Source organism: Vicugna pacos, chromosome 19 (genome assembly GCF_048564905.1).
Source record: "Vicugna pacos chromosome 19, VicPac4, whole genome shotgun sequence".
Taxonomy (NCBI): Eukaryota; Metazoa; Chordata; class Mammalia; order Artiodactyla; family Camelidae; genus Vicugna; species Vicugna pacos.
Genome location: NC_133005.1, coordinates 36,822,100 through 36,838,486, shown reverse-complemented (window position 1 = coordinate 36,838,486; position 16,387 = coordinate 36,822,100). Strand labels below are relative to the sequence as shown.

The window sequence follows — 16,387 nt, the reverse complement described above, 5'->3', positions numbered from 1 at the left end:
GTCCTTCATCTATTAATGTGGTGTATCACATGGTAGTTGACTTTTGAGGCTTGCTCAGATGTGGGTTAGGTTTTTTTTCTTGATAAGAATGCTTCATGGATGTTGTGTTCTTTCATCAGGAGGCACACGATGCCCAGTTCTTTCCCTTTGGGATATTAACAGCTATTAAGGCTGTTTGTTACTTAGTGCTTGGATCCATTATTTCATTGGAGCCTGCAAAATGGAGATGTTCCAATTCTAGTCTTCATTGTTCCGACAGTGTCGTTAAGAACTCAGGGGCCTTCCGTCTTTCTGCTCAGCCCATTGGTGAGGTCTTCCCTGGTCTCCGAATCGCCGCGGGTCTAAGCACTGCATTCTCACATAATGGGAGGCAAAGGCCAGACATTGGGAAGAGGGTGCTTCCCTTCTATGAATGACTTTTTGAGTGTGAGGAAACAGTCCTGGAAATTCCCCAAGACGTTGCTTCATTCTCCTGCCGGAACTGAGTCACAGGCCTGTTCTTCGGCATTATCAGGGGAGAAGGGGAGAGGAGTGACCAGAAATGGCCTCATCGTCCCTCTGCTCCCCTGGGGGCCGAGTGGGGGCCATGGGACCTTCAGCTTTGTGTGACCCTCCCCTGCAGCTTTCTGGCTTCTAAGGAAAATACTTCCTCCTTGGCTTGCTCCTCTCTACCCAGAGTGCTTTTTCTAGGAACTGAGTAGGTTGAGATGTGACTGAAAATACCCGGCTCCCCCAGCGGCAGGTGCCACTCGGGCTCTGCTCTGCTTTACTACCAGGGCTCCATTTTGTCCAGGCTGACACTCTGCTCCATTTCCCAGCCTCCCATGCGGCCTGGGAAGAGTCTGCTTTGTATCAGCCAGAGGCCCTATCACTGCAGTGCCACCTGTCATCACACTGGTTCGGTTTCACTATGGTGGAGGCATCCTTTTCTGAACCCAGGTCCTGTCAGAGGGGGAAGGGAGCTGAGGGCCACGTGTGCCTCCCACTAGTCCTGCTCCCCAACCTGGTTCTCTTCCTGATGCCAGGAGGTGTGTTTTGGGGGGTGTGCGGTTTGCAGCCAGGTATAGGAAGGGTCCAGGGTGTGACTTTCTCCCCATGCCGCCCCTTCCTCCTTTGGCTGGGGTGGGGGTGGGGGATGCAGGTGGTCCAGTTCTGACCCTCCTGCCAGAAGTAGCCTGGGATCAGGACGGGATCTCCCACCTGGTTTTGCTTTATATCATGTCTATTTTTTGCTTATACCTGTTACTGTAAGCAGCTTCGGATGCCTTTTGGAAGCACAAGAGGGTACAGAGGCTGAAGACTTCGCACAGATAGTGCCACCACCTCCCATCAGAGGCTCCCGCGGCTGGGCGGGTTCAGAGCCTGGTTTCAGTCAGGCAAAAGCCCACCAGGGGCTGGTCTGCAGTCCCAAGTGGCAGGAGAGTGGCTGGCCAGCGAGCCCTGGGGAAGGTGCGCCCCCCGCACCTGTGAGGAAAAGCAGCCGTGGTCTGGCTGGAGGCTGGGCCTGAGCTGAGACCCCCTGTTTGGTCTCAGGTCCTCCTCACTAAGGGACTGTATGCTTAGGCTATTCAAGATGGCCATTCTTTTGCTCTGAACCCTCCCCCCCACCGCTCCACCAGGCCCTGCTTCACTCACATGACTATCCAATCCTCTTAATCATAGGGTTTAATTAGTCCCTGGTAACTGATGAGCCCAGCTGATGTCAATCCCCCCCCCCCCCGTAGGTAGCAGCCTTCTCCTGGGAGCAGCGAAGACTGCCGCTTTGTGTTGTTTGCCCCATGCGGAGGGGTGTCGCTCTGGGGCCCTTTGTGTAAGACCCCACCAACACCACCACCACCACCACCACCGCCACTGAGGTCTCTGTTGCTGTCTCTGCGCTCTTTCTTCAGTCTCAAGGCTGGGCAGCTACAAGGCTCGCAGGTCTACGGGGTACAGCCCAACAGGGACAAAGAGGCAGGAATCGCGCCCCAAAGCCCATGCTCCTGCCTCCTGCCACTGCGTTTTGCCAGGCATCTGGCCAGAAGAGTCGGGCAGGCGGTCACAGCTCAGTCTAGGGGTTTGTGGCCCATGCGTTTGCAAAGCCACGGAACACAAACACAGAAACTGGCTCTGATTCAGCAGCATTCATTTTTATTTCTAAATAAGTATCCAGTGACATTACTGTTTTCCAACCATTTTTGAATTCTTGAAAGGGACCTGTCGGACAGGGCAGAGGCTCCGGCCCAGCAGCTACAGGTCCCTCCACCTCTGCCCCACCTTCTTCCCCCAACCCGAAGCCCCCCAGGAAAAGCAGCAAATCAATTCTCAGGAACTAGGACCTAACAAACGCCTCTCACCGCTTACTTGGGAAGGACAAGAGAACAAGCCTGACCTTCCCAATGGTCCTTAAATCAGAAAGCAATGCTCGCAAAATCCTTCATTTTTATAAAGAAAATTACTCAAAAGAACAAGGTTCTGAGTAACCTTGTGAACAAATCAAGCTTTGCAGGAGCTGTATTGGAGAAAGCATTAAAGCCTTTGGAGCCATGAACCTCGCAGCGGCCCGGAGAGCAAGGAGCCTTCCCTGGCCTGTGCCGGGGCGGCTCCTCAGAGCAGGGCTGCGATCCGAGAGCTGAGCACCAGGAACACGCCGATGCAGCTCTTCTGCGTGGCTGACAGGCTCCTTGGACAGCGGTCCACAGTGCTGACAGGTGACCTTTCTCTTCTGACCACCAAACTGCACACTCCCCGTCCAGTCACTCGGCCCCAGGGTCCCGCAGCTGCGCTCACAGGTACTGAGCTTCCGCGTCCTGAGGTCAGGACACTCACGCAGAGCAGCTGGGAGAAGACCAGCTCCTGGGTAGGGAAGGCCACGGATGTTTTTCCCTCTGGGATTAGAGATCGTGTCGGCTGGGGGTGGGAAAGCGTGAAAAAGTGGGGTGGGCCGGGGAAAATTAAAAGCCTTCCTTTCATAACATGGCCAGAGACAGTGGAAGTCCCTGGATATCTAACTCCGTCCTGAGAGGTGGCAGGAGACTACAGGGAAGGAAGGGGCTGCTTATTCTAAGCCTCCTTGACCGTGGTGTTTTCATTGAAAACATATTGCCTGGGGCTTTGGAGACTGCGCTCCTGTTAGAACAACCTCTTCATGATCCTGGCTGCTGTAACAATAACGTTTCAGATTTGGTTTCCTATCCACTACGCAGTAGCAGAAACACACGCCTGCATTCTGGAGGGAATGGGGAAGTGGCAGAGGATCTTTACTTTTTTTTTTTTTTAATTTAAAGTCCTAATCCATGGCAGATCATTGCTGTTGAGAGATCCCTTCTCACACTAGAACCAGATCAGTTCTAAGACCAGACCTACCCTAAGCCACACCTGCACCAGGAGCGGAAGCCAGCCACCATCCTGCCCCTCCCTCCCTCTCCCCACCAGAGCAGAAGGGGGATCCTGGCTGTGGCTACCCCGCTGAGGACTCTGCCAAATGTGTGGACCTGAGGCCTCATGAGGCCAAGTCTTGCTGATGGCACCTCTGACATGGGCTTTAAGAAGGCTCCCCACTCACCAATCTTTCTACTTCTCATTGCTCACAAAGGAATCTACAGGCAAATCAGGGCCTCCCGAGGCTGATTTGGAGTCCAGGGGCTGCTAACACTCTGGGCCAGGCCCTGGTCCTTGGCCTCACGTCAGCCAGGGCCCAGCCAGTATTCCTACTGTGAACAGAGATGGCTGGCCTCGGGGAGGGCAGGCTGCCTTCAGTCAGCCCCTGGGCTGAGTGAGCACCAGACTATGGACCTGAGCCACCTTCCACCGGCCTGGCTCAAGCTCAGCCCAAACTTGATCTCTGGGGACCTGGGAGAAGCTGGCTCCTTTCCCTGTAAGCCCGCACACCCCAAGCCTCAGGGTACAATCGATTCCAGGAGTCCTGCCACCACAGGGCGGCAGAAAGCATGTGATTTATTCCAAGAAGTTCAAAATCCTAGGGCCTACTGTGGAGGGGCTGCCAGGGGAGCCTTGGGGTGTGAGGCTTACTGCTACATGACTCCCCAGCTCCCCAAGACAGCATGTCTTCAGAGTTCACTGGCTAACCTGCCAGCTTTCCCAAAGGCAGTCACTGGCGTAGCCTTCACCTCCCTCTAAAGTATAACCTTCTCTACACGCTGTGGTTCTCCTGTCCTAAGGCCTAGATCTAAAAGGAAATAAGTATGTGGGAAGTTATAGTTATGCTGGATATATATTTTTTTATCTTCTAGGCATTTATTGCCCCAAACAATAGAATTATTTAGGAATGCTGAAGGTAGACAGCAGTAGTTTGATTCTCAGGCAAAGACATCTGAAAAAAGTCCACCAGAAAAATATCTCTCGATGGGCTTTTGCCCGTTACAAAGGTGAACAGACATACTGCTGAGGAACATGAGTTACTCCCCCACCCAGTCCCCAGGGGGAAATGCCCTCCCAGGCTGCTAAACCCTCACTTGGCCAGCAGGGGGCAGAAGAGGCTCACAAGAGATCCAGGCCAGGGCTGGTTCTCCCCACACCACCTCCACAGCCAAGCCTTCGGGACCTTCCACCAAGTCCCCCACATGCTTCTCTACTTAGTGTCATTTTCAAGTCTCAGCTAAGAGTGGGAAGCCAGGTGGGACCTGGTGACAAAGGGCAATTTGAACCGAGAAGATCCTGTCTTCGTTAATCTATGAACTCATAGACAAATTTTTTTTTTCTGGGCATGCTATTGAATTGACTAGTGCAACTTATACCTCAGCGATCAGACTCTGAATTTCAGGGGGAAAGTAAGTTACTTATGAGTTGGGGAATGAGAGAACAATCTGGTCTCTGATCCCTGCCTCCCACCTCCCTGCCCATGTCTGGACAAAGGTCCCCTCTCTTTGACCTCTTCTCTTACTTTTCCACTAAAAAGAAACAGGAAATGACGGAGACCAGAATTATGGACGGCATTCATCTTCCAGTGGGGATATTAGGTGAAGTAAAATAATCCTGTTGGCTCAAATTATAGGGTTAAGATAGGAGATTACAAAAAGAAAAATGATCATATTTTACCACTATCAAGCACAAATTTACTTTTCATGCATAAAAAAGAAACTGTGCCTCCTGCCTGACTGGCTTTACACTTACACTTCTGGGGAAAGGGAAGGGGTTAGGGCAGGGGCCTGGCCTCCTGCGCTGGGCACATGGGTCCTGGAGGGTCCTGGGGTCAGTCCTTCCTGACATCCAGAGTCACGCTGCCTGAGGCAGAAGAGATGGAAATGCTTGCTGCCAGCCCAAGCTGGCCCCTTGTGTCCCCAACAGAGAACCAAGGACATGAACAACATGAATTAAACCACCCCAGAGGGTGCTGAGTCCCAAGGCTCCAGCTGGGACGCTGAGGCGCATGTGGGAACTGCCAGTGATGAGCAAAGGCAAGCGAGCAGGAGCCTTGTTACAGGGCTGGTGAGAGGCGGATGCGGGAACTGGTACTCTCATTTCACCTGGACGTGACCTTGAGATGGCCCGGGGCCAGGACCACGGGGCCGGGGCAGGGTGTGTGTTTGTATGGAGAGTGTGTGCAGGCACTCTGTGAGCAAGCCCTAGGGTAGCAGTGGCTGCTTGGGGATTGCAGGTGAGACTCAGAGCATCTGGCTCGCTGGAGTCACGGGGACGAGTGGCATGGGAGGACCAGGGGGCACTGCTGCTCTGGCACCTGCTCAGGTGCTTTGGTGAGCTGAGACCCTGGCACAGGGGACAAATAGGACCCAAGACGGTGGAGAACTGGGAGAGGGAAAAAAATGCTGATGAGCAGTGAAGGTGCAGCAGATAAGTGGTGGGCAGATCCCACGAAGCCTGGGAAAAGGGGCCTCTGAGCAAGCAAGGGCCATCAAGTAAGGTCAGGGAGGTGACTGCTAGGCTCTCACTCCTTTGTAAAAGTGCATGAATTTAAACTGAATTCAAGACAGCAGCAGCTGGCCAGCATAAATCCTGTACCTCCAGATTTTCCCTCTAGAGGGCGCTCTGACCCCACAGACTAGGCTCGCTTAGCCCCCCAAACCCAGGGATGCAGCTTCCAACAGGGCTCTAGAGAGGGGCCTGTGCCCTCTGCTCTGCTGGGTACCAGTGTAAACATTCACAATATTCCCAGAGAAGGGCAGTGGCTGCCTGCCACCCAGGGAGACAGCCTGTGAGGTACAAATCAGAGGTAAAGAAGAAAAAGGTCACTCAGTTTTTCTTTCTCAGAGAGTGTAAGCAACATTGTAAAGGGGAGTGTGAGGCTCTCAAGATTCCCACGCCTGCCACTTAGATGAGAACTGCTGCTGCTGAGGCCAGGGGCACCTTGATGAACACAGGGAAACAGCGGCTGGTTCCTCGCCCTGATGGTACCGCCCCCCATCCAGCAGGGAAGGGCTCCTGTGATGAAGGCAGTGGCCGGAATGGCAGACATTGCACACCCGCGCTCCGCAGGGCCCCTGGACGGCGGGCCCAGAGCAAGATTCCTCCTTGCAGGCACCTTGGCTGGACAGACGACTGTCCCCTCAGCTGCAGAAGCAGAAGGAAACATTTACCTGCAAAGGTGGTCCCTCCAATCTGCAGGCGGGGAAGCCACCCTGAGAGCAGAGGTCCGGCTCAGTGAGGAGTGGGGAGGGACACTTCGGGAGCAGCAGATGGCTCCAAAGGCCTGGGAAATTCTGGGTTAAGACGGCCAGTCTTCACCTGCTTCCATTCCCCCTGAAGAGCTGCCAGATGCACCCTCCTCAGGGGCCCTGGCTGAGTGTCTGTCCTGGGAGCCATGGGGAGGCTGGACGGCAGTGCTGCGGCCCCACCTGCCCAGAAGCCACGGCGTCCTGCTTGGTCACAGCAGCTCCTGCTCGTCGTCCTCGGAGCCTGAGGGGCCCTGGCGTACCTCCTCGTACCACTTGTTGGTGAGGGTTTTCATCTGGATGCGCCCATGGTGGAGGTCCTGGGGCAGGAGACACACCAAGCCCTTGTTAGCGGTTAGGGTCACGGTCAGGGTCAGGGTCAGGGTCAGGGTCTGGGTCAGGGAGGGAGGGAGAGCCGTTCTGTACCTTGTCAGGGGAGAAGGGGGACAGGGTGCAAGGCCACACGCAACTTCGAAGTGCTAAGTGAACGAGTACAAGTTGGGGTTTTTCTTTTTGTGTGTGTGTAGTTGGGGGTGGTAAAGGGCAGTGTCACTCAGAAACAAGGAGCAGGAGGCAGGATGGCACGATGTTAAAAAACATGGCAGAATCAGACACATTTGGGCTCTGCTCCCAGCTTTGCTACGTATCGTTTTATGTGACCTCAGAGGGTTACTTCACCCTCCAGGCCTCAGTCTCCCTGGCCGTCAAGTGAGGTGACAGCTGCGTCTACTGCATGGGTTGTTGGGAGAATGAAAGGGAGCAATCACAGAACACATGTGGCACAGCGCCGGGCACGTAGTACGAACTCACATGCTGACAGTGATCGTGACTGGGAAGGAGGGAAAACGGGGCTCAGCACCAAAGAGGAGGGCAGCGGCTGTGAGAACCCCACCCCAACCCTGCATGAGGCAGGATGCTGGTTTCAGCAAAGCAGACCCAAGCTGGTTCCTGTGAGAGTGTGTCACTGTCACCCAGAGGCCAGTGGTGCCCGGCCTGAGCCTTGAGCCCTGAGCATTGAGCCACTGCCTGAGGGCCCTGGCATGACTGAAATTCCTCAGCTCAGATTTGGTAGCTGATCAATGTCCCAAGTCTATCATCCAGGAAAACTAAACTGCGTGAACAAGTCTATTATTAAACTAGCACTAAATATGGCAGCAAAGGAAAAACGGCAGATGCCGACTTCCACAAGCATATCCAACCCTCGGGCTGGGGAAGGAGAGAAGGCTGAGTGGGAAGAGGCGGCCTGGCTGGGCCCCCACCCAACATGGCACGTGGCCCTTCCCTGCCCACCCGGCTCTAGGCCACTGCAGGTCCTGAGGGAGGAAGGCAAGGGACCCCTGGCCCATGTCCCACCTCCTGGGTCAGCCTCCGCGTGAAGAAGGGGTTCAGGTACTTGGCGTCCAGCCACAGGAAGCCTTTCAGGTCCTGCCGCTTGATGTAGTGGGCTTCGTACTCCTCCTCCGTGAGCTCGGACAGGTGCTCCGACTCGATGGTGTTGCCCTGAGGGGGGAGGGAAGGCAGCCGAGGGATCCTCAGCTGACACCTTTCGGAAAGCCTCCACGCCACCCAGCCCACCTCACAGCCCTTCACCTCAGCCACGAGTGTCCCCAACCCTAACTGCAGCAGCAGGGGGCTTCCGGGGAGCCCAAAGGGAGGCAGGAAGGTGTGTAAGAACATGATGGATATGCAGGAAAATCAGAATTGTGAGTAAGTCAGAAGTTCTGGGCAGGAGCTGCAGCTGTGAGCGCTCCAGGTGGCTCTTGTGTGCAGCCAGGACTGGGAACTGTTCTAGGCTGAACTGAACAAGGGCAGCTTTTGCTATTTTTCTGCCTGCGGTGGGCCATTCTGGGTGAATTGGCTGGTCAAGTGGATGTGGGGGGAGAGAACAATCCTGGCAGGATCTGGAGAGGAAGGACTACCCACCTGCTGCAGGGGCGGGTTTTGTGCCCCCGACCCGAGTAGGTATAGGAGGGGTGAGGGCTGGGGAGGGCATTTCCCAGCTGTGGAGCAGTGGTTCTCAAAGTCTAGTCTGAATCAGAATCACCTGGAATTTGTGACATAAAATGCTGGGCCCATCAGGCCCACCTACAGTTCCCTATTCAGCATGTCTGCAATGGGGCCCAGGAATCTGCATTTCTAACAAGTTTCCAAAGACGGCTACTGGTCTACGAACCCCACCTGGAGGATGCTACAAGAGTGTGGTGGTTAAGTCTGTGTAACCTCGGCTCTGTGATTTGATCTCTCTGTGCCTCAGTGTGCTCATCTGCAAAATGGAAAATGAGACCACCTTCCTGAATTTATCAGGGCGACCTGAGCCAGTCCAAGGAAGCACGCAAGCACCACAGAAAATGTTCCCTAAAAGGCAGCTGTTCCCTCTCCAAGCAAACCTCCTGGTTCTCCCAGAGCAGGGCTTTGCCACGTGAGGGCTGCAGGATCAGCAGCAGCAGCTCTGGTGAGAAATGCAGATTCTTCGAGCTCCACCCAGACCTGTGAGGCCCCAGCGCTCCACCGATTCTGACACCCACTAAAAGGTCTGAGAACCTTGACTTGAGCTTTTGTTGAAAACAAAGCTGGTGGATGGGGGTGGGAGGAGCAGGGCTACTGAGAGTGAGCAAAGTTCTGTGAGCAGCCCAGTCTGAGGTCATCTGAAGGCTCCCCGGCAGCGGCACAACCCGGGCCTGAGAGGTCCCAGCAGAGACTGGAGACCAAAATCTGCCCAGACCTGGACGTTCCAGTGTGGAGAGAGGGCCACATCCCCTTTCCCCATTTTCTGGTTGAGGATTTCTATGCCTTCCATGACTGGTTAAAGGTACTGATGGCCTCGACTAAGGGAACCAGAAAAAGATGCACTTCCGGAAAGTGTGCAGTGCGGGAAGGCAGGATGGGAGGCCAGGGCGGAGAGCCTGGCTCAGCACACGCGGGCCCGAGGGCGAACGTGGGGCAGGGACCACAGCTGATCCAGGGCTTGGAGGAGGCAGAGGTGGGCGGGGGCAGGGGCCTCAGGCTTGCTGCGGCTGGCCCGGGCCCCTCCAGCCCTACACCACGCTCTCATCTGTCCTCCGTGGAGTGCACTCTCCACCCGCTCTCAGAGCCTCCTCAGGCCCCTGCAGGAGGACTTCCGCAGATGCTGGGGAATGGCGTGATTTGGAAACCTTCTTCTAGTCCTGGGCCTGATGGGCTGGTATGGTTACTGGCAGGAGAGGAACCTTCCTGGGAGGGTCTGGTACAGATCCATGTTCCCACTCCAAGGCGTCAGTGGCTTCACGAGGCTGGCACACAACCCACCCCAAAGAGCGATGCTTCAGAACTTGAATCCAACCTCCCGCTCAGTTTGGGGAACTGGTGTGTGTGTGGGTGCGTGAGCACAGGAGCTGAGCATCCCCAAGTGGTATCTCATTTCCCCATTTCCTGACCGTGAGCGGGGACCCACACCCTGCCTCCACCTGGCCCACCGGCACTGACCATCTTCTCGGTCTTGCTGAGGTTGACGTCCTTCTTGCTCCTGCGGCGCGCCTTGGCGTCCTCGATGTCCATGAGGCGGATGAGGGGCATGGTGCTGCCGCCCAGCAGCAGGATGGTGAAGAGCACGATGATGATTGTGGTGGTGCCGATGAGCTGCCGCTTCTCCATGGGCTCCAGGTCCAGGTGCAGGCTCAGGGCGTAGGGGATGGCCCCCCGCAGGCCTGGGGGGCACAGTGAAGGGAGTCAGAGGAGACGGAGGGAGGAGGGAGGAGGCAGCGCTGGCGCTGACTCGGTTCTCGGGGATCTGGGCATGGCCGGCATCATGGCCGGTCGACATTCTAACAGACCCCCCTGGAGAATGCAAACTCATCCTGTGAGGCTCGGGGATACAAGGAAAGCAGGCACAGAGTGGGGCACCCAGCAGAAGCTCACCTCGTTCCCACTTCACAGGGCGCTGAGCAGACCTGATGGGCTGACCTGTCCAGGCTGTGAAGCACCAGGTGCGTGCATGTGAGGATTTCTCACGCCCAAGGCTCACGTTTTAGAAACACGACAGCTGGTGCAGACCAAGCCCTCCCTGTGTGTGCCTGGCCCTGGGCTATGTGCTCTGTGGGCACAATCTCATCTGCTCTGCATGGGAGGCTCACAGAGCCGGTCCTGTTAGTCACCACAGGAACAGATGCGGGGCCGAGACTGAGACAAGGAGGTGTCCTTCCAGGGCCACACAGCTTCACCCGCAACAGCACAGAATGAGATTTGCCCAATTCCTGTTGTATCTGAAGATACGGCCCCTGGGTAGGTCCTGGCAGCTCTGACGGGCTGGGGGCTGCTCTGGTGGTGGCCAGCGGCACAGGGAGCTGCATCAGGGCCTCTCCCACACTTCCCGTTTTGGTCCCCTGGGAGGCTGCTGGCTGGACAGAGGGGCATGGACTGAGCTGGGAAACAGCACGTTCTCTCTGAAAATCTTCCCGACTTGTCTGGTGCCAGAGAGAGGGGAACAGGAGCTCCAAGAGCAGGAGGGAGGAGAGACACCAAACAAGGATTTGTGCGATGGGGAGGGCCCGAAGAAGCAGGGGGCGGGCAGAGCATAAGTGACAGGATCTGACCCAGACATGGAGGCAGACACATCACAGCATGATGGGGGTGACTGGGGCAGCAGCCTAGACCCCACATGAGGGCACAGCGGGGACAGGGGAAGGGAGTGGAATTAAGAGAGACTCAGGGAGTGATAGCAACAGGTCAAGGGGCAAGTGGCAGGTGGGGTGACCAGGGAGGCATGGATCCAGAGGATACCCAGGTCCTAGGGGCTGTGCTGTGCAGTGGTCTGCGCATGGTGGGGAGTGGTCAGAAGAAGGTCTGACCACTGGGTTCGCCCCCTGGCCCCCATTTTCTCCGGGGCCTCCCAGGCTGGGGCGAGTGACTCAATTCAATCTCTCATGCGGAAGTGGAAACAGCCTGCCTTGCTGGTGGCCCGAGGATGAAGTGCCTTGGCACAGAACAGCGTGTGCACTCAGCAAACACTTAGTAAGAGTTCGCCACACCCCTGCTATAATACACATGATTGTCTTCTGTGGAAGAGGGATGCTGGCAAGCAAGCAGGTTGGGCAGGAAGGTAAGTTCAGTCCTAGACAATGAACCCACAATGTCTCCACGACATCCAAGGAGGATTCAGACCCAGGAGTCTGGATCTCAGGGGAAAGGTCTGGGTTAGAGGAAACAGCCTTGGGAGGGTGGGAACTAGATGGAAGTTGAGGCCACAGGACAGGTGAGCTTCTGAGCTTGTGAGAGGTGAAGTGGGTCTGGGGCTAAGTCCTAAGGAAGCCAACATTTGAGGTGCCAGTAAAGGAAGAGGGGGAGCCAGGCAGGAGCCTGAAAAGACCCCAAAGAGGAAGGGTGGAAACCAGAGCATGGCCTAGAGGAGGCCGAGGAAAGAGAGGAAGAGGGTCTCTTTCTAGTCAGAAGGCAGGTGGGTGGGAGGAAGGAGCCCAGAGCCAAGGAGATGCGGGGGATGAGGGCTGACCGCTGCCCACCAGGTATGGCTGCAGGAGGTCGCTGGGGACTCAGGCAAGGCCAAGTCCAGCCCTGTGAACAGATGATGAAGTGGGGAAAATGGACAAGAACAGCCCACTCAAGAGGTCTGGCCATGATGGGAGGAGATGGGGAAGTAGCTGGAAGGGATGTGGGGTAGGGATTTTGGTTGAAGCTGGGTTTTTGCTGGAAGGAGAGAATCTTCAACTATTGAAATGATGATGGAGGAGCCAGTGGAGGCAGGCTGAGGAACCAGGGAAGAGATGGAGGGAATCAGTGGAGAGAGGCCTAGGACAGCCTGGCAGAGAACACCTGGAATCAAGAGCTCTCACTGAAAAACAGCCCCTCTTCCCCACAGAGGTCTTTTACCATGCTCCCGACCCCCGAAGAGCTCACATAACTTTGTAAAATGTCTGATACGTTTCTTAGATTTTTTTGAGATTTTCAAGACCTTGGATCGATTACTTTACAATTTTTTTTCCTCACTGGCAAAAAACTTTCTCTCATTATACATACTTACATACCAACCTCTCTCTCTCACACACATGAGGCTTTTTGAAAAACGAGAGAGATCTGTGAGAAACGTACAGGTACGCTGTTGGATAGAAAACAGCTGACAAAGCATGTTTCTATATCTCAACCCAGAGGAAATATTTTAATTATAATATTTAAATAAGAAAACACAAAGAACTGGGTGTATTGCTGAAAAATAAATTTATGAGATGTCTATGGATAAATTTAATAAGATGTCTATGGGTCCCGCAACACTGTAAACCAACTATACCTCAAATATGTATGTATAAAAAGATGTCTATGGGTCCAATTTTTTAGGAGCCAAAGATTTATGAAATCATCTCTATCCCTTAAAAAGTGGAGGAATATGAGATTGAACAGCAACTTAACTTAGTGACTGAATGAAAAAAAAATCCAAATCTATCTGCAGTACAAAAAAAGTTTAAACATTAACCATTTAATTTTGAGCCCCTTGTTACTTCAGCCTAGAAAGGGCTGCAGTCTGTCCAGGAAGAAAAGGGGAGGGGAGAAGGGCAAGTCCTGGCTCTGCCTCCCGTGGCCACTCGCTCCCAAGTGCGTCCTTTGTCCGTGGGCCTGAGCGTCCCCATCTGCAGAGCAGACACGCACCGCCCATCTCACAGTGCTGTGGGGAGGGCTACTGCCTGGCAAGGGCCTCGCCCACAGCCTGGATTACAGCAGACGCCCTTAAATGGGCACTTGTATCATCGGGGGTTTGAGGCACACTCGTTTCCAAAGGGCTCCAGCAGATAGTCACACGATCTCTCTGCAAGGCGTGTGCCTTTACAACAGGTATTTCCCCCAACAGTTCACTCAAGATTGGACTTACCACTGAACCACATGATGAACATCATCTTCGGTGTGATTTTATGATCACGGAAGAAATTCAGAAGGTAGGAAAGAGGGAAAATGTTCACTGCTCGGCCAAACAGTACAAGTACCTGTTAACAGCAACAAACTAAGTCTTATATGGAAACCACTGGTTTTTCAAGCTGAAGTGTGTGGAGGCTCACACAGACCTGGTAACGCCCATCATAAAGGCAGCATCCCCTCGCCATCAAAGGCACGAACAACACAGTGCTAGGCAGAGACCCAGGAGGGGTGTGTTGCCAGAGACACCAGTTTCTACATGTCTGGGAAACGATAAAGCTTTGTACATTCATGTTTCCATCGTCAGAGAGAGGGGACTAACAAGGTATCAATGACGGCTTTAGTAATGCCAAGAGACGTTGCAGAAGTGTCCGGAGATTAATTTAAGGGTAATCTGGCTCCTCCAAAGGTGCTCCACCATGGGACAGGCCTGCACTAATCACTCCCAATGGGCTAGCTCTGGAGGGACAGACAAGGTGTTCCTGCCTCTCCCTCAGGGGCCCCACTCCTCAGGGAAAGGGCGGAAGACTGAGACAGGCCTACCTATGGCCGTAAATGTTGCTCCCTGAGCAAAACGAATGTTTAGGTAGGCTCTGCCTAGCCAGTTGCTTGCTTTTGGTTCCCAGCCATCTCCAAAGGCATATTGGTCTTAACGAAATACAGCTTTATGTAAAGTTTAAATCTTATCTAAGTGGATTCTTGAAACTACTTATTAATTTACTTCCATGCTTCATCCTGGTTCTCATCATAACTTACTCGACTAGAGTAAGACATGGACATTCTGAGGCTCTACGGTAATTTTTTAACCAGCATGAACTGAGTGTGCATGGGACTGTGTACCTTGGACGATCAAGTTAACAATAATTGCTCCCAATCATCTAACATTTGTGTGCCAGACAATGCTCTAAGCATTTCATATGCATTATCTCGTTAAATTTAGATCCTTCCAAAAGTTTTATGAAGTAGGTGTGTTACTGTCTCTGTTTATGAGACAAGGAAACGGAGACAGAGAGAGGTTAAGTACTAAGTAACCGGTCCTAGCTGACCCAGGCAGGAAGTGATGGAGCCAAGTCACAAACCTGGTTCAGCCCCCAAAGCCCAAGCCCTTGACCACTGAGTGAGTCATCCACCTGAGTCATCCACCTGAATAGCACAGGCCACCTCCAGGACTGGCAGAGCCAGCCTGACCCAGTGCTCAGGGGAAACTGAGTTACCAGCCCCGGCACCTTCCCCTTTTTCTTTTCATCCCAGCGCATGGCTGAGACAGTCACCTCCCTGCTTCACCCACTGAAATCCAATCTTCCATTTCTACAGTTGCGTTTTAGTTTGACCAAATGTGGGCCCTTTTACCCAGTGACCACACTAAAGGCTGTTACACGTTCTGTAAAAGACTTTCGCTGCTGTTCTCTTGTCTTGAAACCTGAGTTTGGAGAACAGATAACAGACAAAAGCAATGAGCTTGTGCCGACCAAGGCAGAAGCACCAGGCTGCAAGGAGAAGCATCATTTTCCTTGGGGTTCCTTATCTTGTCTGTCACAGTTTCTCCATATGCCAGAAAGGTAGGACTCACTGGTCTGCTCATGATAGGTGACAGTGATTAAAAAAAAAAAAAGTCTGTCTCTCAATAGCTGTGTTTTATTAAGTGGAATTGGTAATAAATGTTAACTCAAGATGAATTATGATAACTCAAGAACAAGGTAGGCTTCTTGAGTGCCTTAAATTAACAGAGGATCTAAAAAGACAACAAAGAGATCAAATTAAGGGTGGGAGTATGAATCAGCAGGAGGACCTGCCGGAGATGGATTCACACTGAGGAGAACACAGGAGGGGCCTGGGAACACCAGGCCAAATGCCCAAATGTTACAGATCATTCACGTCACTTTGAACAGATGCCTGAGAGAGTTGGACCTTTCTTTTAAATGCTAAACATTTCTTTTTTTCTCCCACTCCATTCCCCAATCCATTCACAAGACCTGATTTTACTGCAAGTGATTCAATTTCTATTTTCCTTTTTTAAAGGTGTATTTTAATTTGTCTCCTACTGCCACCATCCTGTCCAATTATAACACTTTCCTCCCAGCCTCTTAATGGTAAGAATCACCTGGGATGATTCCTCTGGATAAATCTCCAGAGGAGGTAAGGGCCATATAATCTCTACTTTGAACAAGTATCCAAGGTCATACTTAATAAATGGACACATCTGAAGAAAACCACAGTAAGAATCAGGTATATTCATTATAATTATCCAGAAAAAGTAGAAAAGAAAAAGAAATCATCCCCAGTTCTACAACCACTGTGAACATTTAGCTGTACTTCTTTACATAGCCTCTTTTTTCTATGCATACTGTTTTTACATGGTTATGTTCAATTACACGTTGGATTCTGAAATCTGCTTTTACCACCTAACATAAAAATCTGGTCATTTTTTAAAAAGACTACAACAATTCAAGGCCATTTAAAATTAAAAACCAAGCAAAAATTCTTTTCTGGGGATATTTATTCACTCTATTCCATCCCTCTCCGTAACTGCATGTTTACGATTTTAACAAAAGAAACTTTAAACAGAAGGTTGTCTATGTAGCTGTTGACTTTGACAAGTTAACAGTTACAAAAATGAATCTGGAATATGTGGTTACTGATCTACAAATAAGTAATTAAATAAAAAAAAAAAAACAAGGAAAATACTTACTATGCACCAGATGACAAAGGAAATTTCAAACTTGTGGGGGAAACTAAAAATGGACAGGCCAAGAAATGCAAACACACACGTTTCTGAAACAAACCAAAGAATGAATTACTCAGCGTCAACTGCTTTCTTCCAATGTAGCACGGAATCATTATACAAGCAGGCATTCAGAAGTAAATCAGAATCCAGTAATAACACTTTG

The 16,387-nt window shown here is 52.5% G+C and overlaps 1 protein-coding gene across 5 annotated transcripts in view; it reads right to left on the bottom strand.

Annotated features, from left to right (window-relative positions):
- Window positions 1–2,108: 2,108 nt before the first annotated feature.
- SLC9A8 (solute carrier family 9 member A8) overlaps window positions 2,109–16,387 on the bottom strand; it is a 63,804-nt gene continuing 49,525 nt past the window's right edge. For 4 of the 5 annotated variants that reach the window (XM_006206665.4, XM_031687705.2, XM_072944373.1 and 1 more), the window contains 5 exons: window positions 16,189–16,271; window positions 13,459–13,570; window positions 10,071–10,291; window positions 7,962–8,108; window positions 2,109–6,928 (listed from right to left, as the gene is read on the bottom strand). In XM_006206665.4, the coding sequence (XP_006206727.1) occupies window positions 6,821–6,928; window positions 7,962–8,108; window positions 10,071–10,291; window positions 13,459–13,570; window positions 16,189–16,271 (671 nt within the window). In that variant the 3' untranslated portion in view covers window positions 2,109–6,820. The remainder of the gene's footprint in view (window positions 6,929–7,961; window positions 8,109–10,070; window positions 10,292–13,458; window positions 13,571–16,188; window positions 16,272–16,387) is intronic. The other variant, XM_072944372.1, reaches the window with a different exon arrangement.